The sequence below is a fragment of the Strix uralensis genome, chromosome 2 (assembly GCF_047716275.1).
Source record: "Strix uralensis isolate ZFMK-TIS-50842 chromosome 2, bStrUra1, whole genome shotgun sequence".
Lineage (NCBI taxonomy): Eukaryota > Metazoa > Chordata > Aves > Strigiformes > Strigidae > Strix > Strix uralensis.
In genome coordinates, this window is record NC_133973.1 from 31,075,821 (window position 1) to 31,102,330 (window position 26,510).

The following is a 26,510-nucleotide window of genomic DNA, read 5'->3' on the forward strand; positions in this document are numbered from 1 at the left end:
CACCTTCCACTATTTTGGCTGTAGCATTCTCAAATAGCCCAGCCACCCAACTTAAACTAAGGGCATTCAGCACTTTTAAATCCCTGGACGAGAATCACTGTCTTTGTGGTTCACATATAAAACTGAGAAAAACACGAGTCTTACCACTGAAAGATGATGCTTTAGGTAATGGGATACTCTGTTCTGAAGTCAAATAGCTGCTGCTGAATTACAGTTAGCCCCATAAGTATATGTAACATTTTAAATCATAAAGGTCTGTACTTTATAGAGTAGAGATTAAGTAATTCTAAACAATATGTGTGACAAATCCAGTAAGTATTACTTGGTGACTTACAGTTTTAAAATGTCCAAGACAACATTCAAAAGTAACCTGATGCTCACAGTCTTTATGCTCATCTCTTTGGTTAGGCTGAATATCACTATTACTGGTAAAGAATACGATTTTTATTTTAAAAAATAGTCTTTACGCAATTCAATTGAAGACAAATCTATGATGTTTTAATATTTGGTTTGTATTTCCTCTCCCACTTGTGAGTTTTCCTGATTCAGTATTTTTTTAAAAAAATCAAAGTATCATTTGCTGATAAAAAAGGCATTGTAGCATATTTCCAATGTATACTGTATTTAAGTCCAGGTAAATCAGCTATAAATTACTGTATTTCACATATAAAAATGCTCTTTATGTCTACATTTTAGGCCACAAACTATATTCACAAACTGTTCAAAAGCAGGCACTTAAAACAACCTGCACTTGGCCAAAAATAATATCCATCATTTTTTGGTTACTGAGTAACTCCCAACAGCACTTCTCTCTGCAATATGCATATCAGACCAACATGCACAGCTGGTATGGAGCATTATCAGCCTGAAGTAGAAATGGAAAATAGCTTCAGTCTTCCTTGTTCTTCCTTATTCCCCTTGTTTCAAGAAAAGGTGTAACACATACTTCAAGATAACAGTTGGATTCTTCCCCCAGAATAAGCCCCAGCAGCTGACTCTTGTGCTTTGGAAACAGCTTGTTGAACCATTTGCACCACTTGCATGTTCTTACATGGGAAGACCCCTACTCCCACGTGCTGTAATGGGCTGCAGCTGAAGCTAGGCACTGATGCTATGTGCTACTCATGAGGCACTAAGTTACAGGAACCGTTTCTTTGGTCACACATTGTTTAATCGTGAAACATGATGGTCCAGAGTGGACAGTATTTTTCTTCATCCTGGGCCGTGACAACCCTCCCAGGTTATTTCAACACCTGGCCATATGTGTTGATACAGACCCCATCCTACTTGTCCCTGAGCTGGTAATATTTGTCCCAACGGTGCTGGCTGTTTCAACAGGCAGTTAATATCCATGTGAAGCCATGTAATTATTTCCCTGAATATCCAGGGTATGGAGGGGGTGGGGGATACTGTATTGAAGTCTGTGGAGTTGGAGTATAAGGTGGAGGTAGGTCAGCTGGGTACTCCATTTCGTATTCATAACTGTATGGTGGTGGAGCCACTGCAATGGGAGAAAACAGAAGACATAGTAAAAAATCTTTTTTTCAGATGCAGGCCCCCAAGTATTTTCTAGTTGACAATCAGACTTCCATACAACAGACGTAAATGGCAATGCACTCACTTTTTTTTCAGGCTGTCATTATACAGTCACTTTATGTCAATGCACATCCTTGCTTATTGCCCTTTCCTCCACTGCTTAGCTGTGTGCCCACCGACATGTTGTGCTGGTAACAGTGTTTGAGTGGCCATATGATAGCAGATGATACCACGGTGATGTGGCAGAGCTGAACTTTTTCAGGGGAGGAAGGTTGGGTTATCAGATCGATTCCCTTCCACCCCCTTCAGCAGCAACATGGATTTATGTTGTCTCAAAATGATGGGGTAGCCAGGGCTTTCACTGATCTCCACAGACCTCTCAAACACCCTCTGGATCACCAGAAGATGTGTGACACACCATGCCACACACGGCAGCATCACACCTCCCAGGGCGAACGTCAGCCATCTTCCCAGGGCTGAGGTTGAGGAAGAACAAAGCTTTCACCTTGTTCACCCCAACAGAGACATCTGAGGAGAGCCCATCATTTGTAAACTGGGTCAGGCATTTAGGAAACAATAAAAATATTCACAAACAGCTGAAAACATTTTCTCAACTACTTCTACTAACCTTAGAGAAGAAAGATTAATTCAGTGATCAAAAAGACAGTAAATGCTGCAGAATGATAGCATGGTAGGAACTGAAGGCTCCATATCAAGACCTTATAAGAGTAGTCTCTACAAATTTTAAGGTCAAGAGCTGTTCATGTCACCATGTCACTGTTAAGGTCTAGTCTGCTCATGTCTCTGTTTATGTCACCATGGATGCTTTCCTATCCCCTCCCTAGATGTCTCAAGCAGACTGGCAGTGAAATAGCACTTGAATAGAAAGGAAACAGAAACCTAGGATGTTTGTGATGGGGGGAAGAGACTCAAATCCCAGTATGCCATGAAAGGCGCTCCCTGCTCTCCGAAAACCTGGCTGTTGCTGTGGCTGAGGCCAAAGGAGGGGCATCCTCTTGCTTGCGGCTCCTGTCCAAAACAGGTAATGGCAGGGAGGAGGGTTGGTCACAAACCCCACAGCCAAAGTCAGGTCAGTCATTACTCCAGAAGTGTTCATGACAGTGGGAAACACAGAAATCATTTGAGAGCTTCCCCCTCCTCCAAAAACTGCTGCTGCTGAGAGGCAGAACTGCTCAAACTAATGTTTGCACCAGGAACCAGGAGCGTGCAGAGTCAAACTGCCTGGAGGTGGAGAGACAGGGGTGAGTCATTCCAGGAGCAGACTTGGGGAGGAAAAGGCTACAGCCCCGGAGTCTTCATTTTGCTCTTGTTTTTACAGCTTGCAGCGTCTGACTATTAGATTCTGAAGTAGCTCCTCAGCAATTCATGGTTGAGAATATTGCAGTTTTCTTTCATTACTCATCTCTCTATGCAAAACAATGTTGCAATGATAAGGATGATTACAGATGGTTTTAGTTTAACTGGAAAGTAAGAGCATGAGGGAGAAAACAGACACCGAGAGCAGTGAATGTGTAAAGGAACACATAATAAATATTGCATAGCTTGCCTGCAAGTATACATAATGCACCTAGGGTTTGCTGCAACCTTTGCAGCAGGAGGGAATATAAAGGCAGAGGATCTCTTAAGAGTGGGATGAAAGGAGTTCATCCATGAAACACCACTGCCTTTTATTATAGTGCACTCCCAAGTCATCCCAAGGCAATCACTCCTGGATTTGCAATTAACAGTGCAACTGAAGGAAAGACATAGCTGCATTGCATAAACACAGTTATGCTGCTTCCAGGGTCAGCTTTGCTTTTCAACAGTGTGGCCACTTTCACGTGGCGTGGAGTCCAGACAAATGAGCCTTGCAGACTAGCTGGCTCGGTGCAGATCCACCTCTGGTGCTCCTGTACCCCAATCCTAGACTGGCGTGAATTGATGAGTGCGGTGCAGTGAGTGTCTCTGCACAGAGCTACCTTGGATATAGCCTCATGTACCAGTTCCCAATCACTGTGGGCACAACTGCAACTGAAGCAGTTGTCCCTACTGTACCCTGGGGTGCCCCAGAACCTGTGCCAGATCCGACTCAGGCTCTGTGCCTCCCCTGGTGCTGCCCTGCACCTAGAAAAACCATTACACCAAAACAATGTTAATCCACAGAGAAGCCTGCACTGAGCACGTTCAACACTCAGCTAACTTTGACCAAGGCACAACGGGCATCTCTGCACCGTGCTCCAAGTTCTTATCAATTCAGGCATGGTGCCAGGTGGATGCAGAGAGCTAGCTCAGATCCAGCACCGCCTGGCAGCCAGCAGTCCTGCCTGGGACACAGAGCAGAGAACACCCTGCAAAGACGCCCATGTGCCTCTGTAGAAGTCATCTGGGATTCTGCAGCACCCAGCAGGGCTTGTGAGCTCTGGCTGAGTACCAGCCAGCTCGGGCTGCATTAGACTCTACATGGCACCACTCGAAGCCTTTGCGCTATGATCCACAGACTTTATTGTCCAGGTTTTCCCCTCTCTGCGGTATGCCGGGCCCCCATTATACTGGACAATGAAAGAGAGCTGACTGCATGTGAACAAGAGCAAATAGAAGAACCTGAACACAAAAGAAGCACAACTGATCTTGTCGCCAGACAGCCTCTGGCACAGGGAGAAGGTCTATCCTGCACAATGCAGCACCGCCCTGAGCGAGGTCTCAACATGCTACTGCAGGCACCGCAAGCCATACAGCTGCGTGAATGTGGCACCTGGCCAGATCTCATTAGCCCACTGAGTAGCTGAATAAATTAGCCCAGGCAGAGGCAGAGTGCTGCACTGACGAACACTGCGCACACTGAGCTGCCTTGCGTTTCTCAGCAGGGAGTTGTGCTGTTCCTCTCCGGACTGAGAAGAGCCTCCTGCTGTATTCACATTCCCCATTTACTGCGGAGCCGTAACTATCCAAAGATACGCTCCTACCATGAACACAGGCACTCTTGCAGGGGTGTCATTTCGCTTCCTTACCTGGGTACGTGCTGATAGTGTTGATGTGCGTAGTTCGGATGACCCCTACTCGAGTCCCACGGTTGTTCTTCATGCACATGCAGATACAGATGGCAATCCCAGCAATCACTCCCATTATAAAAACTATACCAAAAACAATTCCAGCTATCGCCGTGCCTCTGTGAGGGGAATGGAAACATGCAGTCAGTCTCAGCCAAATAATGTTTAGAAAACAAAAATTATTTTCTCAGGAGTGGCCCCCATTTGAGAAGAAAAGTGCATATTGATTACTGAAAATGCTGCAACTTTTGATCCATCAGGGCATCTGAATGGAAGAAATGAAAGATCTCCAAGACCAAAATAAGAAACTCTCTCAAAGTCGTCTTTACAATCATGCCAGATCACTCTGCTGATTTACCATATATTAAGTCCTCCTATTCCAGGGCCATCTGAATTTAACAACTTCTAAATATTACCAAGAATAATTTCTTCCCTTTCTCATCACACAAGACTTTTTTTTTTTTTTTTCCTAAAGGCATTGGTATTATTTTCTTTTGAAAAGAAAGAGTAAGTTATCCCCAGTAATATATTCCAGAAGTGTCCCGAAATGCCTGCATGCTCTACTTCCACAGGAATGATTTTGTCATTGTTTTATCTTAGGTCAAAAAGTCCTTCTGCTGTGCTTCTGAGCCCACAGATTAAGGAGAACCTCCTCTTCTTGAGGATGAGCAGCAATAAGCAAAGCGAAAGCCCACTCTTTCACACATCTGCTGCTGCAGCCAGCACAAGTATTTGAGGCTTAAACGATTTCTTTTAAAACGGTCCAGAGGAAAAAATTCAGCTCAGCCCCTGAAGTAATGAATCAGACTTTCCCTGAAACTATATAGAAAAAGGAAAGGAAGCCTTATTGCACTGACACATGGGACAAAAACCTCACCAAGAGGCAATGAAGAGCTCCCAATAATATTGAGGGCAAAATCAGCCTTTCTGATGAACCCTAGCTCACTGAGGTTTGTTGTCAGGCACAGGCAGTGAAACATATGTTATATGAAAGATGGTATTTATAGCCTATCCTTTCATGAAAAAAGCCCAGTGACTTGCAGAAATATTCTTACTCTGTGCATCTCTTCATCTTCCAGCAAAGATTTCAAAGAGCAACCTTGCTGGCAACTTTTTTACTGCACATTTTAATCAATCCAGACTGACAGTTTGTCAACGTGAATAAACTCCACTAGGAATTATTGCAATGTAGAGAATAAAACAGGCACTGCAATACTACAAAGACAAGTATCAAAAGGAGTCTAAATCATAGTTTAGCTTCCCCATACAAGTGTGGGAACACATAGCAGGCCTGATTTTCAAAATGCTGATAGCCTACTGGCTTCCAAAGAGTCAGCAAGAGTCAGGATGAACTCAATATTTGTAAAATCAGACCTTCTATTTAGGAACCTAAATATGAGTTTAAGAGCTTGTTTTTAGGCCCCAACTATTCAGAAACTTGGCCAAGATCTGCAGCACAATTATGGAACCATATAGCATAAGTAAACACAGACAATTTGCTGTCTTACTAAAATACACTGCCAGAGAGCTAAATTGCTCTCTGCTGTTATGTAGCAATGAATGAAGAGTGTGCAGGGAGAGTAAACCTGTTAATATTTTGCAGAATATACAAAGGCCTAATTTATAAAACCCTAACTCATGGCAGCAAGCACCTGGCAGTAAAACCAGTAGCTCAAAACACTGATGTGATCAAGCGCTTTGGTATTAACCATGATGACTAACTGAGAAACACCTCCCCACCCCCTCCACATTCTCTATAGTTTGCATCTAACAAAAAGAAAGTCCAATGCTCTTGGAAGATGTGACTAAGAGACCTCCAGTTTTCCTGTCCTGCTCTCTCTGGGAACTTTACCACTACCTTGAGAGAAACTGCTGTATGAGAACACAGCTTGATTCAGGAGACACTTTTAACACAATACTCTCTTCATTCCAGAAAGTTTTCTTATAATATCACAATTAAAAAATCAGGCATAATGCATGGTACCCCTATTACAAACAACACTGAATTGCTACTGCTTTAGTTACATCCTCTTAGTGGATGAACCGCTGTGCCCTTTGCTGGGAGCACTGCACCACAGAGTTGCAGGGAACTCAGTTATGCTGAAATAATCCCTCTCCCAGCTGGATGAAACAGAACCAGCCACTGCTGACCACTGGCCTCAGGTCCTACGCATTGCATTTCCGCTTTGTACACGGTCCACTGCTGCCCAGCTCCTGCATCCCAGGTAGGCTCTGCCTGTCTAATTGGCTCAAATCCCAGAAACCACAACAGTTTCTTGCACTCCTAACCAGCTGCACCCTGAGGAAAAGCCAACCTCCACCCTAAAGGCTGACAGAAGTGGGTAACACACAGCACACATTACCTTCCCACTACCAAATTAAAAGTTCTATATTAATAAAGCCCATTTGAAACACAGTTTAAATAGTTTGTCTCAGCTGTCTCCAAAGGCAAAGGTGTCCCATTTGTTCCAGAAGTGGTCAGCCAGATGCCGTTCGGTCATCTGCCATGAGTGATGGGTTGCATTCTTCAGTAACCAGTGCCTACCGGACACCCCAGCCTCACACCCAAAGCCCACTCTCCTCTTCTGCATGAACAGCAACTGCTCCAAAGCAGTATCACTCCACTAATTTAAATGATGATTCTATGATACTTTACATAAGAAGTATTCATAAGGAAAGGAAAAAAGATGACAAAAGGTCTGATAACATCTTCAAAAGGAGCTTCCACCTTTCCTGAGATATTAAGGAATACACCTGCCAGCTTGCTTCGGGTGACCCGAGGACCCACTTGCAGTCCTATAGCTTTTCCTAGTGACCCTTTGGTGGTGTTGGCTGCCTGGGACTATCTTGACACTGCAAAGAAACAGCAGCAGGGCAAGACATAGCTGTAGAAAGCCCCTCTGTATCTCCCTCCATCTGAAATTCAAAAAGGGCTGAAGTCCACCAGCAAAACTTCCAAGTCGGAAAAGATGGAATGCAAAAACCACTTCTGCCAGCCTAGCAAACCCAGGTCAGTAAGCAAAATACAGAATATCCACTAAAGCATTCTTCTGCTGGTCCCCACTGTAGCTCCTGCTGGTATAGCCGTGAAGCAGAAACAAAAACGGTCACCAAAGAAAATATTCACCAGTTTAGCTTTGCTGACAAAACTACTACATCCAAGTCTTTGCGGTTTAAATAGCTAGACCCACCACTGCTTGTGGATTCAGGTTTTCACACTGCAGTGGTAAATTTAGACCACCTATGGATGGTTACCCAAAGAGAGCCTGAGATATGGAGCAAAAGATGTAGGTCACTTTTTACATCTGGTTACAGCCTGAGTACCAGCAGAAAGGTGATTACTGGCCTTAGTGGGCTTCAGATCAGACTCAGTGCCACGCACATGAAACTGTTCCAGGAATCAAGTGTTTGAGTTGAAAAGGATCTGTACTCTCCCAAATATATATAAGAGAATATATATAACGCTGTATCCCTCACTGATGGTGAATCAAAGTGTAAACCCATCCTGATTCAGACACATGCAGTCCCGGCCACTCAAAATGGCCCCCAGTAAAACTAGGAGCACTCTGTCTCTAAACATCAGGCTGCACCTTCTGAACACCAAATCCTGGCAGGACGACAGTTGTGCAGTAGCTGTTCTGGGCACACAGCACAAAAATAAATGCTTGTTCTTTTTGTGGAAAGCTTATGGTATGACTAGAACGTATGAAGAAAAATAAGCATCTATTTTTTATTAAATGGTGAAGTTTCTCCTTGTGCTTTCAGGGAATTTCTGAACATAAATATTCTATAATAAATAACCCTCATTTTATATTTAACATGCCTGCTTTGTCTCTCTTTCTCTCACTGATATGTTAGACTTCTGTATAGAGACACAGAGGGATACAGTGATTTTTCATGCTATCACCACTGTAAAGCTGTTCAAGGGAAAGTGCCTAAGAGAAAAAGGACACTGTAAAGCAAAAGAAGATCTAGAAGTCGCACAGCAGAGTCACATAGCAACTAGGAAGTTTGAAATAAAGGGAAAACTTTGAAATGGAACAATTTGAAGGAAAACATGCAAAGTCCTTTACACACTGCCACAGAAAAATAATACACAGAAAAGTAAAGATGGAAAGGGGGATAAGTAATTTTAAAGCTGTAGAAATGTCAAGCGACATTGTCGGGGTAAAAATCAGTTATTCAAAGAAGCAGCTTTCCACCTTCTTTTAACAGCATTGTGCTGAAAAGAATACAAATCTCATTCACAGGGGATCAGGCCTTCTGCTGGGCTGCACCAAGGCCATGGCAACGCCGGAGCCAGGCAGGGCTCTCACCACACTTGCAGTTGGTGCAGCTGAGGTGCCCGGCATCAGAGAACCTGTCCCTCGGGGAACCGGTAAGTTGGGTGTTTTACACCAGCGGCAAGAGGCATCACCAGTGGTTGCTCCAGCCTGCGACAGCTAGGGTGGAGATGACTGGAGAAAAGGAGAGACACTGAAGAGCAGCCCTGCTCCTTCAGTCTTAAAGAGTGGGAATGGAGTTCATTTAGTGCCCCTTAACGCTCCAGAAGGCTACTACTTCGGGAATTAGGCAAGCAAAGTGGATGTAAGCTTGCTCAGGATGAATACCCCCTCCGTGGTCATATCCACTTTGGGGACATTGGATCTTGGAGGCCGAAAAATCTTATGGCTCAATAGGCTAGTGTTTCCTGAATGAAAAATGATTACTGAATAGGCATCAATTTTTAAATGCATTGCCAAAGTTTGGGAGCCAGGTATACATGGCCTGCACTGCTGTACAGCAGGGACTTTGTAGTCTGTTGGCCTCTGCTCTTCCTTCTTGGGTTCTGCCCTAATTTCACAGGCGGTATGGTGTGGAGCATTAAACTTTGCTGGGGAGGGGGCCCGGTGTTTATTAGTACAAAACTGCAAAGAGAAAACCTTTCAGTCAGCTCTTCCAGAAAGCCCACAGACTGTAATGCAAAATGTTTTAATCCCACTGCCACCAAGACAGTCCCTCATGAGCCTGCCACCAAGGGATCCCCAGCAAAGTGCATGTCCCAAAAACTCCCCACATCACTGCAGCTGAGGGATGCTGCACAGCATGTCCCCCTGGCCTCCTCCTGACTCTGAGGTGTCCTCAGCACAAGGGCACGCACAGGTCTGGCGCCAGTTATGGATCAGGGCAAAGCAGGCGAGGCACAGGGGGACAGATGTCTGCCAGCCTGGCCTCACCGCACCAGAGACGTCCAGCTATGTCCTTGCATCTCAGCGCTGTTTCAGCCTCTCCCCCAAAAGCCTCCTGCTGAGGATTGGGTTGCCCTTCCTCCCCTTATGTTTGTACTCATGCCTCCACACCTGCACATCCTCAGTGTGCCAGGACAGCCCCAGCTGCTGGCACCATTCTCCTCCAAGGATGCCGTGGGTACAGTTTTCATTTGTATGTCCTCCCGCGCCCCCACCCGGCGGCGCCCCTTTCCCCCTGGGTGCCTTGGGGGGAGCGGGTGCTGCCCAACACTCTGCTGGCTGACCCCGTGCCCCCAACTCTTCAGCTTTAGGTTGTGCGACCCTCACACCCCTGCCCTTTTTGCATTTGTTGCCCTTCACGAGCAGATGATTCCTCTGGATTCCTGTTCTCCTTCAGTCCTTCCCCTCCCTGGAACACCTTTAAAGGCTTTCTTAAACTGGAGAAGCCACTAGGGGCAAGTAGCCAAAAAGATACCTTGGGGAGGTCATAAGGAAAGGGAGAAAACTTTCTCTCCTGTCCTTCTTCAATGATTTGCAGCTCAGCAACTTTCTGACCCAGACAGGTTGGTTTGTTTTTTAACTGTATCGCTCAGTGGATTTCTCCCCTGAAAACCTGCCCAGCCTCATCTTGAGCTTCTGTAAATTTTAGCATCCACAGTCTCATGTGGAAATTAGCTCCCCAGCTTAATTATGTATCTGAAGAACTGTCTCCTCTGGTCTATTCGGAACTGAATGCCCAGTAATTTCACCCATGGCTCCCAGCTCTCAGCTCGTCAGCTGCCAGCTACCCTTCCTGCACTGCCCATGATTTTACAGACCGTTAGCATCACGCTGGGCAGCCAACTCTTCCCCATCCCGCAGGAGCCCCATCCTACTTGGCTGTTCTGCATACAGGGACTGCTTCATGTCTCTGATCACCCCGGTCACCCCTCCTTGCACTTTTTCTCATTCTCTTCCGTTGTTTTCTGAGAGCTGCAACAGAAGCCTGTACAACACAGAGGCACAATAACATCTGCTGGTTTCTTCTCTATTTTCTTCTTAAATCATCCACAGTGTTAGATCTGTTTTTTCTTGACTGTCAAATAGTCGGGAACTAAGGTTTTATGGCACTATTTACCGTAACACCAAGTGTCATTTCTGAGAGGTAATGTCAGCCCAGAGCCCATCAATTCATGTGGGAGTTTCAGTTGTTTTTCCCTGTATGCATCACGTAGTGTTTGTAGGCCCTGGATTCCCTGCCATGGTGCCTGGACTCATGTCCTCTACTGGAGGACACAGGCTAAAGCTAGCACAGATGAACTTAAACCACCAGTTTTTCCAAAGCCCAGCTCACTCTGTAATACTGTATCAATTTAGAAACTATCATTGCAGAAGCAACAGAGCTCCACACCAGAAATGCATTTATATTGGCATAAAGGTCTTTTCATCCTGTAATAGCTCATGTTAGCAATTTTGCAGCAATTTGACTGAGTATGGCAAGAAGTTGTTAGAAGCATGTGAAGATCAGTATTCCCACTCTGCCTTTGCTGTATTTCATTACCATATTAGTGCAAGAAAGACGTGCCATTCTCAATCTTCACTTTGCTCAGCTGATCTCTTCCATCTCATCATCTTTCCTAATTTCCAGTACTTTTTTAGTTCTCCAATTAATTTATTGCTAACTCTCTGTATCTATGATTTGCTGGCACTGCATCTCCAGAATAATATTAATAATAATGCATGCAATACATTTTAGAATACTACTGATAATACTAATAAATAGCCTTTATATTTTTCCCCTTTCAGGCATTCAAAAAGAAGCTGATAAGGGATTTTTAAAAACTCATTCTCTGAGATAAAATAAATAAAAAAAAAAAATCAATGATCTTTGATCTTCTGATCCAGCCACGGATGTTTTGAAAAAAGTACTCTCTGGACTCTTCATCAGACTTCATGGTACTTGAGGGGAGGAGGTGTTGGGTTATTTATTTAACTTGGTTGGCAAACCCTGGTTTACTCAAACCGACAGCAAAAGTGCAGTGGGGTTGCGCGCTGCTTTCTCCTGCCTCCGCTGGAGCAGGCAAACCTCTTCTACGGGGTTTGCCCTTTTATCTTCTTAAGGACAAAACCACTTAGCGAGTGATCCTCTGCAAGACTAGCTTTGCTGTACAGGGCATTTTGGCTTTACGGACGGGGTACCCTGAGAACCCCATGGCAAAGCTGATGGAGGAGCAACTGAATCAGCCAGCGTATCCCATGGCTGACCCAGCAGGCTTCTCACCACAGAATTTTACAGCCCTGGAACACAGACACCAGGGTAGAATGGACTGAAAAGCCATCCAGCTTGGGAATCAATTAAACAGTCAGCTAGCTGCTGCCTCCTCTTTTAAATTAAATAGTTTACAGAGTAGCAACTAAAATGGAACAGGCTTGCCTTTGGGGCTTTACTTTCCAAGTTGTACTTAAGACAAAATTCTGACTAGTACTTCCTTTAAATACATGTTTTACCACAGGGAGGAAGGAGATGATTGTCTGCTTCCGTAAACAAATCCCGCCTGCCTGTTAAAACTGGGTACAGACTGTACTTGGACAGTACTTCCTTTCTTCTGCTCCTACTCGGTTGCATTTAAGGTGTGTTGTTAATGATTGATTCCTTCTAAATAGTTTACTCAGGGCCATTCCCTCTCTACCTTGTTATATTTTCAAGGTTATTAACTCAAGCACCAAAATATCCTGAGTAGCAGCTGCATCATTAAGCTACATAATCTTGCAAAGGGTTAAAGGATATTACATTCTGTCTTTTAGTATTGCCAGTGCCTGAGCAATGGGGTACCTTCTGCAGCTTGTTAAAAGGCTGCTGAGCCACTGAAGTGTAACTGTGGCACACTTGCAAAACCAGAGAGAAAATCATATAAACTGCAAATGAAAAGGATATGTAATTACAGCTTGTTCTGGTTTGGGCTATCATCGAACAGACCTTTCAGACAATTTGCTTTTTGAGAAATATGTAGACATTTTATGCTTACTTTCTTTATGTGCTTTTCTCCCCACCACATCGCCAGAGGTACTGCTTGGCCAGTAGTGCTGTAAAGTGCTTCAAATAAGAGATCCTGGAAAGGCCAACATAGCTGCTACAGTAAAAGGAGAGTAGAAAAAGCAAGCTCTTCCTCTAGCTGGCTCCCAAACTGCTTCCCCTGTCTGTGTACGACAGGCCTGAGACCCTCCTGCTGCCCTAGACATTGGGGGCGGAGGGAGGGATGGCATCCCTTCCACTCTGCTTAAGACTCAGTGCAGGGCTGGCTCAGAAATAATTTTATGGACAGAGGGAATGATGCATGAAGTATAGCTGGGAGGTGCACGCCACAATATAGCAAGCACAATACTTAATATACCGTTGTGTTATTAACTGATCATGGCTAAGCAAATGCATTTTGAACAGTCCCAGCCTGTCCAGCATTTTCATCAGACTAATACGTGCGTGCATACATGCAGATGCTGGTTTTGAAACACTGTCTGGCAGTTCAAAAATTCCACAACGTTGCCAGAATGTGAAAAAAAAACCCAACAACGCATATTTAAATTACAAAAAGAGATTAAAAAAAGTCAGAAATACAGAAGTAATTGGTGGAGGAGGGAAACTTTTTTTTGACCTTTTACATGAAAGAATTCTGATTAAGATATTATAAGGTTTCCAGTTACCACTTTTCACCCTCATGCTCTCCTGCTGCTTCTCTGTCCTTGTTTTGCAGCAGCTTTTCTCGCCCCACCTTTCCCTCTCAGACATCCTGTGCTGCTCCCTGCAGTCATGACCTTCCCTCACTCTGTAATGTGCTTCACATGCTTGCCTGGAAAGGAAACAGAAGCCATAATGCAATTTCCACTTTCCAAAATGCTCCTCAATATGCTCATGAACCCAAGGCCCAACCTGATGTTGACTTAAATAGAAAATTATGGCATAACTGTACCTAATGTAGCCTTTGCTTTAATTTGGGGATTTTTATTCTTTTTATGCCTGCAGTTTGCATTGATGGCTGAGCCTGCCATTTAAAACAATTTCTAAATCAACAGCAACGGGAGAGGCTGAAATTGCTGCCCACCTTCCAGCCCTTTGAGCATCAAAGCACAAGAGGTCAGGATGATACGGTGAGCTTCCAAGAAGACCACAAAGTTAGTAACCCCCACTAATAGCTCACTTTTGGCAGCTGGGTTACTGGGTATAAACACTTAGAGGAGAATTACTGGAATATTATCTTTCTGGTAATTCTTAACATATTCTTTCTGACAGTGATTTTATTTATACAAGCTTCTGCAAACGCTTGACTTTGCACACTGCATGAGCTCAGCACAGGAGAATCCTGCAGCTCCGCCCCGGGAAGCTCTTGCCGTAGGAGCCTGATTTACCATTGTGACTTCTGGACCTCTTGCCTGTCAGATCCTGAAATCTCTGAGCTACAGTCAAACCTGTCTAGTTTTACTGAGGCATGCATCTAGAGTGTATTTTTACCCAGCTTGAAGCCAAGCTGTCAAGTCATGGTTGCCATGATAGTTCGGCACCTTTTAGCATGCCTGCTGCCTGTTTTGTGCCTGTAACAAACCCTGAAGCCAGCCACGTGTGATGTAATTTTGATGTGCCGGGAACATCCTGCACAGGGCTGGTTTTTGGCCAGTGAAACAAGTGAGCAGACACTAAGGAAAAGGGCCAAAAGACCGGGCTCTTAACTCCTGCTCTGTGAGGCAGAGGAGCACCAAGTAGGATGAAAGTGACCCACAGATTAATTAATTTTAAAAGAGAAAGAACCGTGATGGCTGTAATTAAAAAGAGCAGTTCCTCATGATTTCCAAGGCCATGGGCCAAACAGAGAAGTAAATGCTAGATATGGAAACCAAAGGAGAGCTCTGCCATGCTCCAGGACATCTTCTGTGTCCTCCCTTCATTTTCTTGCTGTTGGCCTTGAGGTCTGTCTTCACAGTTTCACACCACCCTGCCCATTCTGATCAAATTCACTTGCACAACAAGTTTTACACAGTGAAGGCTGGTCCTTACTGTATTTAATTTTCTCCACATAAGACTGTCTCCTTTTCAACAGCCTTGTGTGTGACATCTAGCCACGAGCCCAAGCACTGCAGCACGAGCTGTAGTTGCTGGCAGAGCTGTGAGCTAACCATCCTCTGCTGCCACATTTCCTTTAGCTGGAACAAGGAAACCAATGAAAGTGGATGAACTGGTTCTTGGCAGAAAACTCCCTACTTCTTAACATGAGAACCACACCTTTTTACTGCCGTTTCTGAAAAATAACAACAAAAACAACAACAAAAATAGTAGTAGCACTCTCCTCTCTGTGTTTCATTTGGGTGGCAGGGTGAAAGAGGACAGGATCAGGGTGACTTTCCTCAGCTGTTAAGAGCTGGGACGTGATTCCTGGACAAGGCATCCTCCAGGCATTTCACAGAAATGCTCGCACTGGCACAGCAGAGACCAGGGCCAGGTGGCTCAGGAGGTCAGTGCTGGAAAAGACTTCCTCAGCTTGTTCCTGGTGGCAGCACAAACTCATACCAATCTCAGCTGGCCAGGTATCTCTGCCTGAAACTCCGTGAGTGAGTGAATCAAGGTAAAACCACGTTATTTTCCTTCCAGTTAAATCCTTTCCATGACAGAGTTGTCTTTGAGAAGTAAAACGCCACTGAATATAAGTCTAAAACAATATTAATATTTGGTTTACTAATGAAAAACCTATTTGTATTATGTAAATGTGGCTCTTTTAGACTGCAACCCTGGACTTTCTAGGTTCCCCTCAGGAGCTCCCAAAGAAGGCCATGGTGCAAGCCTTCAGTCTCAAAATACTCTAATGGATGCAAAAGCCCAAACTTGGTATCTTGCATTCAGTCCACGCTTCATAGAAAATTGCATGCTGCTGACTTAAGATCTCCTTCCCAATTATGGAAAAGTTGAGACCAACAGAAACATTTTTTTCCTTCTTGGTGGTCAGCTCTGAAGACAAAAGATGCCAGTCTAATAGCTTATGTAAATTACTAAGTAAGACATATTTTTAATATTGAAAGATTTCTGCCTAGATGCAATGTAGCCCCTAAATAAACACTTGGTGAATCATTGCAAAGAAGTGCACTATCAGCTCCTGTCAGAGGCAGCAGAAGCCAATACGAGCTTTCAGAGGAATGAAGACCACAGAGTGCAGAGGGAGAAGCCACCAAGCAAGTGCCACAAATCAGATACTACAAAACCGACTGCAGCTCTTCCTTGTGCGAGCTGAACTGGAAGAGCCTCATAGAGACCCTCATCCCTGAAATGCTCCCTGCTCATTCTGCCCATTTTTCAGGAGTCCATCCTAGGATATATCCTCATCACCTATTTAAAAATTGCATGGGACCTCAGATTATCCAGAGTAACTTCTTTTCAGGAACACACTGTTTCTTCATAAATTGCCTCTCTCTGAAATAAATACTGTCTTGGGAGAGCTCAGCAGACACCTGAACGCAGCAACACCAGGAGTGCAAACTGTATTTATCCACATCATCACTGGAAAAGCATCTGAAGAGTAAAGAAACAGTTGGGAGGCTTTGGCTCCCTCCTGCACCTTCTGGAAAGATCAGCAATGCTCCTGCTCCTTTTAATGGAATGACTTTTAATGTGGACACCAGCACCATGAGGGAGGGAGCACAGTGTCAGGGCTGGTGCCAGTTACCTAGTTACTACATCTGCAACTAGAAAACAGCTTTGATGGCGAAAAGCCAAGCTCCTTCCAGTTCCTGCAAAGCTCAGTGCACGTGACATGCAATTCATGGTATTTTCCTAGCTAATAGCATTGTTTCAGTTGTACTCTTTCACTGACATTAGTGAGCTATAAATTACTCCTGGAGCGGAAGCTTATTAACTCTTTTTTTTTCTTTTTTTTAAATTCTTGGAGATTGAGGGAGGAGGAAGGAGAGATTTTTGCCATTTTATGCAACAAAGAGGAGGAAGATTGTAACCAAAAATCCTTTTTGACAACAACAACAAAGTGAAAATAACATAGAATAAGACAAAGCAACAAAATATCTGAAAATGAACAGATGCCTGCAAACAACACTACTTTATGGACCTGAAAAAAAGGGTTTTGACCTTTTCAGAAATCTGATTCTCAGAACATAAACTGTGGCCCCAAAATGCATTTCTGATTTATTAAATTCCAACTCAAATTGGAAGATTTCACTGCATTTAGAATTCTATCTGTTTGACAGACAAATTAAAAAGATGTAGGATTTTTTTCGATATTGAATAATCTGAAGTGGTTCCTGGAAGATCTGGGAGAAAAACCCTGGATTAAAAGACTAAAAACCCAGCATCATAAATTATTTGATTCCATTTTAAAAAGAAAACCATAAATTATGTGCACTGCCTGAGTAACAGTGCAATAGCTTTTTAAAAAGGCAGTCCTAGCTAGTACTGTACTTTTTGAGTCTAAATAAATCTATCTGGGCTTTGAATTATCCAGCATAGGGATTTTTCCCTCATATCTTCCAACAAAAATAAGACACTGAGAGTTTAATTTTAGAAATTCTGGAGCAGAGTGAAAGAAAAAAAGAATGTTTTTCATCTTCTCTTTCCATCTCCTTTTTCTAATGTACTTTAATATTCAACTCTTACCCCTGTGAAAGCAATAAAAGAGCCTCTTCTGTATTCTTTTCTGCATCAGATTTATAGCATCAATTCCATTTTTCTTTCTCATTCTCTCTTCCCAGGTGCTGTGTCAGAACTTATGAGGACCACAAAGACCCACTGAGTCTAAGCCAGTGGACATTCTGGCTCTAAGTTACCATTTTCAAAAACCTACAATGAACTTGAAAGTATTTACAGAAGTCTTTGCAGGACTCAAACCTTATTATGTAGCATAAGCAAATTATGGTTTTAGTGGTTTGGAATACCCTCATTAAGCATGCATGAAGTGCCATTTACAAATGTAAAAGGAGTTAAGCGCTTGGGTATATGAATCATTTTATGTTTCTGGAGAAAAGGACTATGAGTCAGAAAACTAAAAAAACCTGAAAATTAAACTGTAGTTACAAAAACATTCTGTGGCTCTTACAGATTCCATAAAATGATGAAAGTCGCTTTATCTGAAGGCAGCTATGCTGAGGATGCAGAAGTCACCGCACGATAAAAATGTGTGCACACGCTACATTAAGTAATGTTGAGCTAGATTTGACCGCTTCCACCTCAGGAGCTGTTTGGGGGCTGGAGAAGAGCCAGTTACTGATGAATCAGCAATAACTTCCCTTGCAAGTGCACAAAATCCTTGCTCATCTGCCTGCGTGGCCTGGACAAAGGACAGGGAAGCCCCACTGAGCAATGAGGGAGAGCAGACTGAGGACCTACTCCCTTCCTCGCCTTTCCCAGGAGATGGGATGTCGCTTATTCCTGTAGAGCTGTGCAGAAGAGACACCCCTTCGCCCTGGTCCCTTTCTCATAGTTTCAGTGTCACTTTACCTTGCTTTTTACACTAATGAGATGTAGCAAATAAAGTGCCCTGATTTCTTTAGGCACAGAGCCCAATGTCTTTTCCCCTCTCATGCAGGGAAGGTGAGAAGCGCTTTCCCCAAGGGCCTCACTTGGAAACCTCAGGAATGAACTTAAACATATGCTTAGGTTTAAATATCACACTCCCAATGAAGTCAACAGACTTCATGTGCTTTGCTGAATAAAAGCCTAAATCCACTGTCTGTCAGACAATTAAAATGTTATCCTTCCATTTTAGTTTTGCCTAAGGTAACAGCTTTGACACTCGCTTGACTATTTGAAAAGAAACGCTCAGCTCCCTCCTCTCGGAAACGCGAGGAAGCCTGGCAGAAGGCTCTCCCATGCTGTGATTATCACATTTGACAGTAGTGAAACACAACCGGGAACACCAAAGCGCAGCCAACCTTCAGGTGTCCTTTGCCATACTGCACGCTCTAGTAAGTTCATGCTCTTTCACAGGGCTGAGTGTTCGTCATGGCTCTGTGAAACAACGGCATCCACAAGCCAGAAGGGCTCATATCCATGCAAATATCCTTGGCAGCAAAAATAGAGATATAGCGACAATCTGAGTTATTTTGACAGAACAATCTGTAAACATAACGTTTTGCAAAGTTTTCCTTGAGGCTTTAAGTACTGCTGTTATGTCATGACCTGTTACTAATCTAAACTTTACACCGTTTTGCAACAGTGTGAAGAAAGTGACTGAATGCGGTTATATGGCTTGCAAAATATTCAACATCAAAAGCATCCACGACCACTAAACCACATATTAATAACTGTTTACATTAAGATATATGCTCATGGAGTCTTTTTTTTTCCCAAGTGTCACAGTCCATTACAGTCATTTCAGACATACATGCAACTGTTAGAAAGAGCAGGTCAGTCAACAGCACCATGACACAGAAAAATGTTTCCCGAGGAAATGGACTGAATTCTGTCCCTTGGAGTAAGTGAACCATGTACTCCACTGATTAAACAAGAATTACTCTCTTGAATGAAGAAATGTACTTTAGCCTACACAGTTAACTAATATACTGAACAGGAACACTGTGATATGTGCAAGGACATATACTCTGCCACAGAGCAGCTTCCCGAAACGGCTCCAGTCTGGAAACACCATCACTTAAGAAGGGATCAAAAAAGCTATTTGACAGTTCTATATCAAAATGGCATATGCAGGGTCAATGTAGAGATACATTACTAGAATTAACACACTTGTAGGGGAAGCTTGCAAAAGATAAGATTTTCAATGATCAGGAGAGTATGATCTGGAACAGCCTTCCAGTAGATGCAGCAGGGGTTAGCTACTTGAGAGGTGTGAATATTGAGTTTGGCGCATTTAGGAAAGCAATCATGTTGGTGGGTTGCCTGTGATAGCGGGGAGCCTGGTCACAGTGACCCGGGAGTGCCACGCAAGCAAAAGTTCTGAATTCAGAGCTAAGCTGCAGTAGGTATGAAAAAAAAATACGCAAAGACATCAAAAGGACTCACGTCTCTCTGAGTCCGTGCTAAGTCACCAAAGCTCTGGGCAAGCTCTGGGCTCAGAGATTGAGAGAGGGATCTAATTAGCAGCCTCCATTCCAAACTTCTCTAAATTATCAATTCTTTTCTTTCTGAAGCAGCTGCATGCATCAACTGTTCCCATACAAAACACAGGAACACTCTTGTATTAACCAAACATTTACTCCAGCACAGATATTTTTATCCCGTCAGGACAAACGGAGGTGAGATAGGACCCCCGGACAGGTCTCGTGGTATGGGAGTGGCATTCTTGGTTCCCTGCCTGATGGTACCAGAAGCATGTCACAGACCAGCCAATCTGAACTGCCCACTCAATTAAACTAATTGTAATGTAAAGCGAATTTTCTGAGGTACAAAGTAGAATTATGCTTCCCCAACTCTGGGGAAGACAAGTGGTAACTGAAAGAAGAACAGAGTGATATGAAGCAAAAAGGCAGATGGTACAATACAGCAAAGAAAGTAAAAAATGGGAATCTAAGAGCAACTACACGAAGGACCAAAGAGACTAATAAAAGAAAGAATTAATTGGTTCTCTCTGTGCCACTGAGCATCTCTCCTTGTGCCTTTCAAACTTCAAAGGCTACTCGCACTCAAACAGGCTGAGCTGAATGCAAAGGTCCTGACTCAACAAAACACTTCATCACTTAGAGTAGAACATATGTTTAAATGCTTTGCGGCACTGGGACTTCAGTGCTTAAGGGGAACGAGGAAAGCAGGAACAGGAAAATAAGTGGCAGTATGTTGGACTTGGCAGAAGCAGCAGAACGCACTGCGTCTAATACGTGACATGAGCTGAAAAGGAAGGAGGCTGGGAACAGAGTTAAGAATTAACAGGGTTTTAAGTACCAACAGCCTAGTTGACATAATGGCTGAGGTGGTCTAATCCTGAAGTTAAATGAAGCTAATGAGGCACACTGATTTCTCTAAAATGGATTGGAGTTTTATGAGCGGCGGTGCTCTACCTTTGGATTGCCCCTCGCTTTTCAGACAGTGGCCTTGCTGCTTCTCACCCTTTATGTCAATAGCGAACATTTCAACCAGACTGAAAGTTTGGGACAGGCACACTTTAGGAACAGGACAGCAATGGCACATGCGTTGTGGGAGTGGGTGAGGGTGGGGGCGAAGAGAGTGTCCAAATTCCAGTTGCCTGACACAAGGGCATCCAGAACTATGAGAAATGCAGCAGAAGCCCACAGCTGTATCACCTGGAACACACATACTCCCATCACAGAATGAGATCCTGTTGTGGGAAGCCACTACGTTCTGGCCACACGATGAAGATTCATCCAAGCACAAACTGCAAAAAGGGCAATGGAGAACAAGAACAGCAGTTGTGTAAGGTGTCAGCTGCATTAATTATCAAACCAGCCACTCTTGTATTTGAGGAAATTTAATCACTGCACAAAAGCAAAGCACCACCAGAAGCACTAAAGAAAAATTTTAAGCCTTCAAAAAAAGGACGAAAGCAAAACATGACTGTATAATGAAGAAACTAGAGAAAACAGGGAAAAATACAAAGGTCTTTTATCATACAGTTTGCATTTTCAGGCTTTTGCAATAGACAGCTTACACTTTTTTTCAATTTCACTATTTCATACTTTAGCTATGTATGTCTGCCTGACAAAAAACATGACTTAACAATCAGGTAAATGCATTTTTATCTGCCTGTCTTTAACACTACCCTCTTGTCTACAGCACTGAATAGAAGGTAAAGTCGATACGAAAGCCATAAAGCAAGAGAATACAATGACCAGTGTATATGACTTAATGGTGTAATTTAAAGGATGTATTTCCTGCCATAAAAATGCACTTGTGCCTTCCTTATGACCTGCCAGCTTGTAAGTAATGAAGTGTGTGATCTTCTAGCTATTTGATTATTGTAATGTTTCTGTAGTTTGGTTTTGCTTAGGGATTATTTAATAACCCTTTTTTCCACATTGTGTTTCTACCCTGCTTTATCACATAGATAGTTAGAAAGAGAGATTTGCAGCTTTTTTGTGATCAGAGAACTCATGTGGACGAAGTAACATACATGCTCACATGTTTTATAAGACCTTAATTTCAAACATTGGGATATTTCAGCCTTTATCTCCTGTACTCACCAAAGATGACAAAGCTTCTAACAGGACTGTGTCAATGGCAAACCATCATTACTTTTAAGAAGCAATTTGCATTTTTAAAAAGTGACTATAAGAAAGTAGAATAAAAAGTAGTCTCTCTATTTCTAACTTCTAAGATATTTATTTCAGAACTACTGTACAGTACGTGCCTCATAGTACAGTCACCACAGTAAGATATAAATATTGAAGCTGCCAAAGAAGTAGCATGAAGTATCCAAGGAATCATTTCAGTCCCACTGTGCTTTTGCTTTCCTTTATCAGCAACTTATCTCAAAAAGTGTTTAATCTATTTCAAAATGTTTTTATAACCCCCTCATTTCTTTAATGGGCTCGGGGATTATGAACAGACCCTCCCACCACAAGGGAATCGGATAATGCTCAGATAAGCATCTGTTTAGAGACTGAAGGATGTGCTAGACCCATTACCAGATTACTGGTGGTCCGGAGACCCTGTTGTAAACACTAACTTTTGGGAAACAGAGAAAGAGATAAATTAAATCCTTCCATTTCAAAACAGCAATTTGACAAAGTGCTCTTTCCTATTTTTTCCCCCTTCAAAAACAGGGTTCAGGAGATTTCAGAGAAAAAGGTTTTCACTACTAATGAGAGGCTTAGCTGAAAGCTCATACTATTTAAACCATGGTGTTCCTTTCTTCTTATTTAATTGTCAAAAGGAACAGCTATGTTTTAATTTTGCCTTTTCCTTATTTACTAATTGCACAGAAAGCTGTTTCATTTAGCTTATTTAGTTCCTTACAGAATTAAACTCTACAAAACCAAAATTTAAATCATGCTCAATCATTGACAGTTTAGACTATTGGCAGTTAGGTCTGATTTGAAGTGAGAGAGAGTTTAAATGCATATCCAATACAGAAGTCATGATCAAATACTCTGCTTTTCCTAGCCTTACAACTGTGCTGGATTTTCAGAGATGCACACCAAGATAGGGGTTTTGACTGCCTTTGCGCTTCTGGTCCCACTACTGAACCTTCAGCCTCACGTTAACAAGACACCTCAGGGTGAGGGAAAGCAGGAGGCAGGGAGAGAGAAAATGTCTTTCCCAGCTTCCTAAAGAGCCTCAACTCTTTTTAATTAATCAACACCATGCATGTGTGACAATATTCACAATATGGAAAATATCTTCTCTTTTCTTTCCAGAAGACAAAAAAGTTGTTTCAGATCCCCAGCTGGCTTGAGAGAATGTAGGTCTATGAAAGTTGACAAATACCTTCACCAGTCAAGGACTTAGCTCAGAGGGTTTCAGAAAATTTCTCCTCAGTAGCATTCAGATGACCCTTACTGTACTTCCTCTGTGTAAAACTATGGTCAACAAGAGAAGAAACGGTTTCTCCAATTCCTACAGCACTGTACTGAGCAGGTACCCACACTGCAGCCCATTATAAGGAGTGCACGCTGGAGAAGGGGAAAAGTGAGAGGAGGGAGGAGCAGCAGAGACGAGCTGTTATGGACACACCACACCTCCCATTCTCCATCCCTGCTGTGCTGCTCAGGGTGGGGAGGCAGAGTAGTTGGGGATGAAGGAGTGAAGTTGAGCCTGGGATAAAGCCCGGGAGAGGAGGTAAGGAGAAGGTGTTTCAGTTTTTGTCCTGGTTTGTCACCATACAACTCAATATTGAATTGGCAATAAACTGAATTAGTTTTCCCCTGGTCAAGTCTGTTTTGCCCATGATGGTAACTGGGAAGTGATCTCCCTGTCCTCATCTCAACCCACAGGGTTTGCTATCTTATTTTCTTTCCCTGTCATGTTCAGGAGGAGGAGTGAGAGAGTGGCTGGGTAGGCATCTGGCAGCCATCTAAGGTCAAACCACCACAAGCAGATAAATAATCTAGATCCCTAAATCTAATATTCTTCAATGATTCAGGCTCTCAGAGAGAGATGTTCCAAGATATCCAAGTACACAGCACCTATGCCAGGAGGAATCAGATTTTTAGACGATTAGAAAGGAGGATCTATCTTAGAAAGCCCCAGGACTGGCAGTTAGCTGCCCACTCCACCTCCTCTCCTGACATTCCCATCCACACTGCATGGACTGTTCAAGGTGTCTGCTAATTACTTATTCAACTGCCACAAATTACAGCCTGATGTAGTAAGAAAACACAAAACTGAAGCAAGTTTACCTTCATGAAGCTTGACTGCCATTTTAGGGTGGGGGGGGGGGTTGTTTTTCGTTGAATATCTGGGCTTTTTTCTGTTTTGGTCATATTAATGTGACCTCCGAATCAAGGCAGTAGAAGGTTCTGTCTCTTCCAAAATTTTCTGCTTGGTGAGAGCCCATACAAAGCAATTCACTATAGAGATATCAGAACTGGCACAGACCAGCAAAGAATACATTATATTTAAAAATGTAACACACAGGTGCTCAGAGGTTAAACTCACCTATTCTGGTCTCAAGCTGACATGACATAAAATCAGAGGTAGAATAGCTTTTGTGCACCAAGCTGAGGGAACAGGCCATTCATTAAAATGTCATACTGAAACACTGGAGATAAGTGACAACAGTTTAAATAGAAAGCAAAAATAGAATAAGGGAGAAAAACTCCCTCTATTTAAGCAGTCCAGTAACATTCAAGAAGACTTGATAGTAGCTGGTTAAGCATCATTTCAGGAAAAAACAAAGATCTCCATGACTTGATGTGGAAAGAGAAAAATAATAACAACCCCAACACTACAAAAGAAAGGGAAGCTCTGTCTTTAAGGCTAAACTCAGCAAACACCTGTCTATCATCTAAATTTATGAAGATAAAGGTTTATCTTTATTTTTACTCTCACAAATACCAGTGCTCACCCTACTTCCACAGGGAAACCTTGGGTGCTTTTTTTAGTATGTGTGCAGCATCCTATTATGTGGAGCTGTAAAGAAATTAGTCAGTGCTAGAAGGGCAAAGCTGGAAATGCAGCCAAGAAAATCACAGCCTAGAAGTTACAGTGGTGGGAGAAAGAAAATTTGTTGCTGTCCTGGATCTAATAGGGAGAAGTGGGTGATATTTAGTCCTTTCCTGCCCTACCAGTCTCCACTCCTGGGGACAGGATTTGAGTAAGTTTGACTGAAGCAATCAAATAAAATGGAGATGTCATGCTGGAAGGGATAGCATAGCTGAACAAACTAGAGGTCACAGGCTGGATTTTGCCTCCAGTGCCTGTCTTCTCTTCGCTATCTGAAAAGACAAATGGATTTTTTATACATACACTCCTATGTAGTTGGTTTGCTTTGCCAAGATAAACACTACAAATCACATTTTTTAAGTTAGAGAAGTTGATGCTGGTGTCCCTAACTGGGTTTTACAAATCTTGTTTAGGACAGCAAATTAGCTTTATAAAAGCGCTCCTGTAAGGTAAGTAAACAACTACCCTGTTTCACGAAAGAAGAGGAGGCACAGGAGGTTGAACTGCAGCAGTTCCTGAAAAAGAACCCAGGATTTCCAATCCTCATATATATTAGCTATTTCCCACAGGCATCCATCTCCCTGTTGCAAAATAAAGCTTTATAATTTCCAAGTGTTTTTACTGGATTCATGTGGAGATACTGAAAAGCAGTGCTAGAGGCTTCCTCAACAGTCAGAGCACAAAGATCTGTACAGAAATGCAGAGTTTGATGCAAGCTATAGGATCCTATCCTTTCCCTTAGCATATGCATTCAAAGGGTCTAACACATGCTCCAGAAATTGATGCTGAGCTGAAGAGCCCTCCAGTGATTCAGTCTGACTCCAGGCTTGAATTTCATTCACCATTTGACAGAAGTTCTCACCCAAAGAGGCTGGCAGTCATAAATAGATGTACAGCAGTTTGTGGCTACCAGCAAATGTCCACGATCCGTTAGTTTGGATCTGGGCTAAATATTAACAGAAACTGAAGAAGTTATGGGCCAGGGCACTGATACATGAGCAAGGCTGGCAATAAATGTGAAAGTGCAGTAGTTTCAATCTGATCCAGGCATCTCTATTCAAAACTAGACTTTGGGTTTATCGGGTGCTTCTCCTCCTCAGGCACCGTGGCAAACAGGATGCTCACTGAAACACTAACTCTTGATGTGCTCAGTATATAAGCATTGAGGGCTGCAGATAAGCTGAGCGTAGCTGCTAGTAGTAGTAAACTTCAGGCATTTCCCCTCTTCTGTACAGTTAACCCTTAGAATTTTTCTTCCCCTTTGACTGGAGAATGAATGGAACAAGTGAATCCAAGGCAAAGAGTTATTCTGACGGTTTGCTTGCTGTGTAGAAGGGGGCAAAAGACCTCCAGCTTTCCTGAGGTCCACGTAATTACAGAATACTTCTTTTACTTGGCACTAAGTCATGGGCAAGAAGCTGGCTGGAATGAAGTCACTCCCCAGGAGAAAAGACATAGGTCTTCTCAACTATCTGTTAATAAACAGAAAAACCTAGTAGCACATGCCATTCTCCATAGGGTTTTGAACTTTAACATGGCCATTTACGTTCATGCGAAATGACAGTAAAAAGTCTGTAAATTAGAAGGGTAGGAGTTTACACTCACTTTGCTCCTGTATAAATGTGCAAGATAAAAAGCAGTGGAGGGGGGGAAAAAAAAGTA

General features: G+C 43.1%; 1 protein-coding gene across 2 annotated transcripts in view; it reads right to left on the reverse strand.

Annotated features, from left to right (window-relative positions):
* Window positions 1-476: 476 nt before the first annotated feature.
* The window catches only part of CYYR1 (cysteine and tyrosine rich 1), a 58,545-nt gene continuing 32,511 nt past the window's right edge, over window positions 477-26,510 (reverse strand). For both annotated transcript variants that reach the window (XM_074860889.1, XM_074860888.1), the window contains exons 3-4: window positions 4,545-4,702; window positions 477-1,501 (exon numbers count right to left, since the gene is read on the reverse strand). In XM_074860889.1, the coding sequence (XP_074716990.1) occupies window positions 1,368-1,501; window positions 4,545-4,702 (292 nt within the window). In that variant the 3' untranslated portion in view covers window positions 477-1,367. The remainder of the gene's footprint in view (window positions 1,502-4,544; window positions 4,703-26,510) is intronic.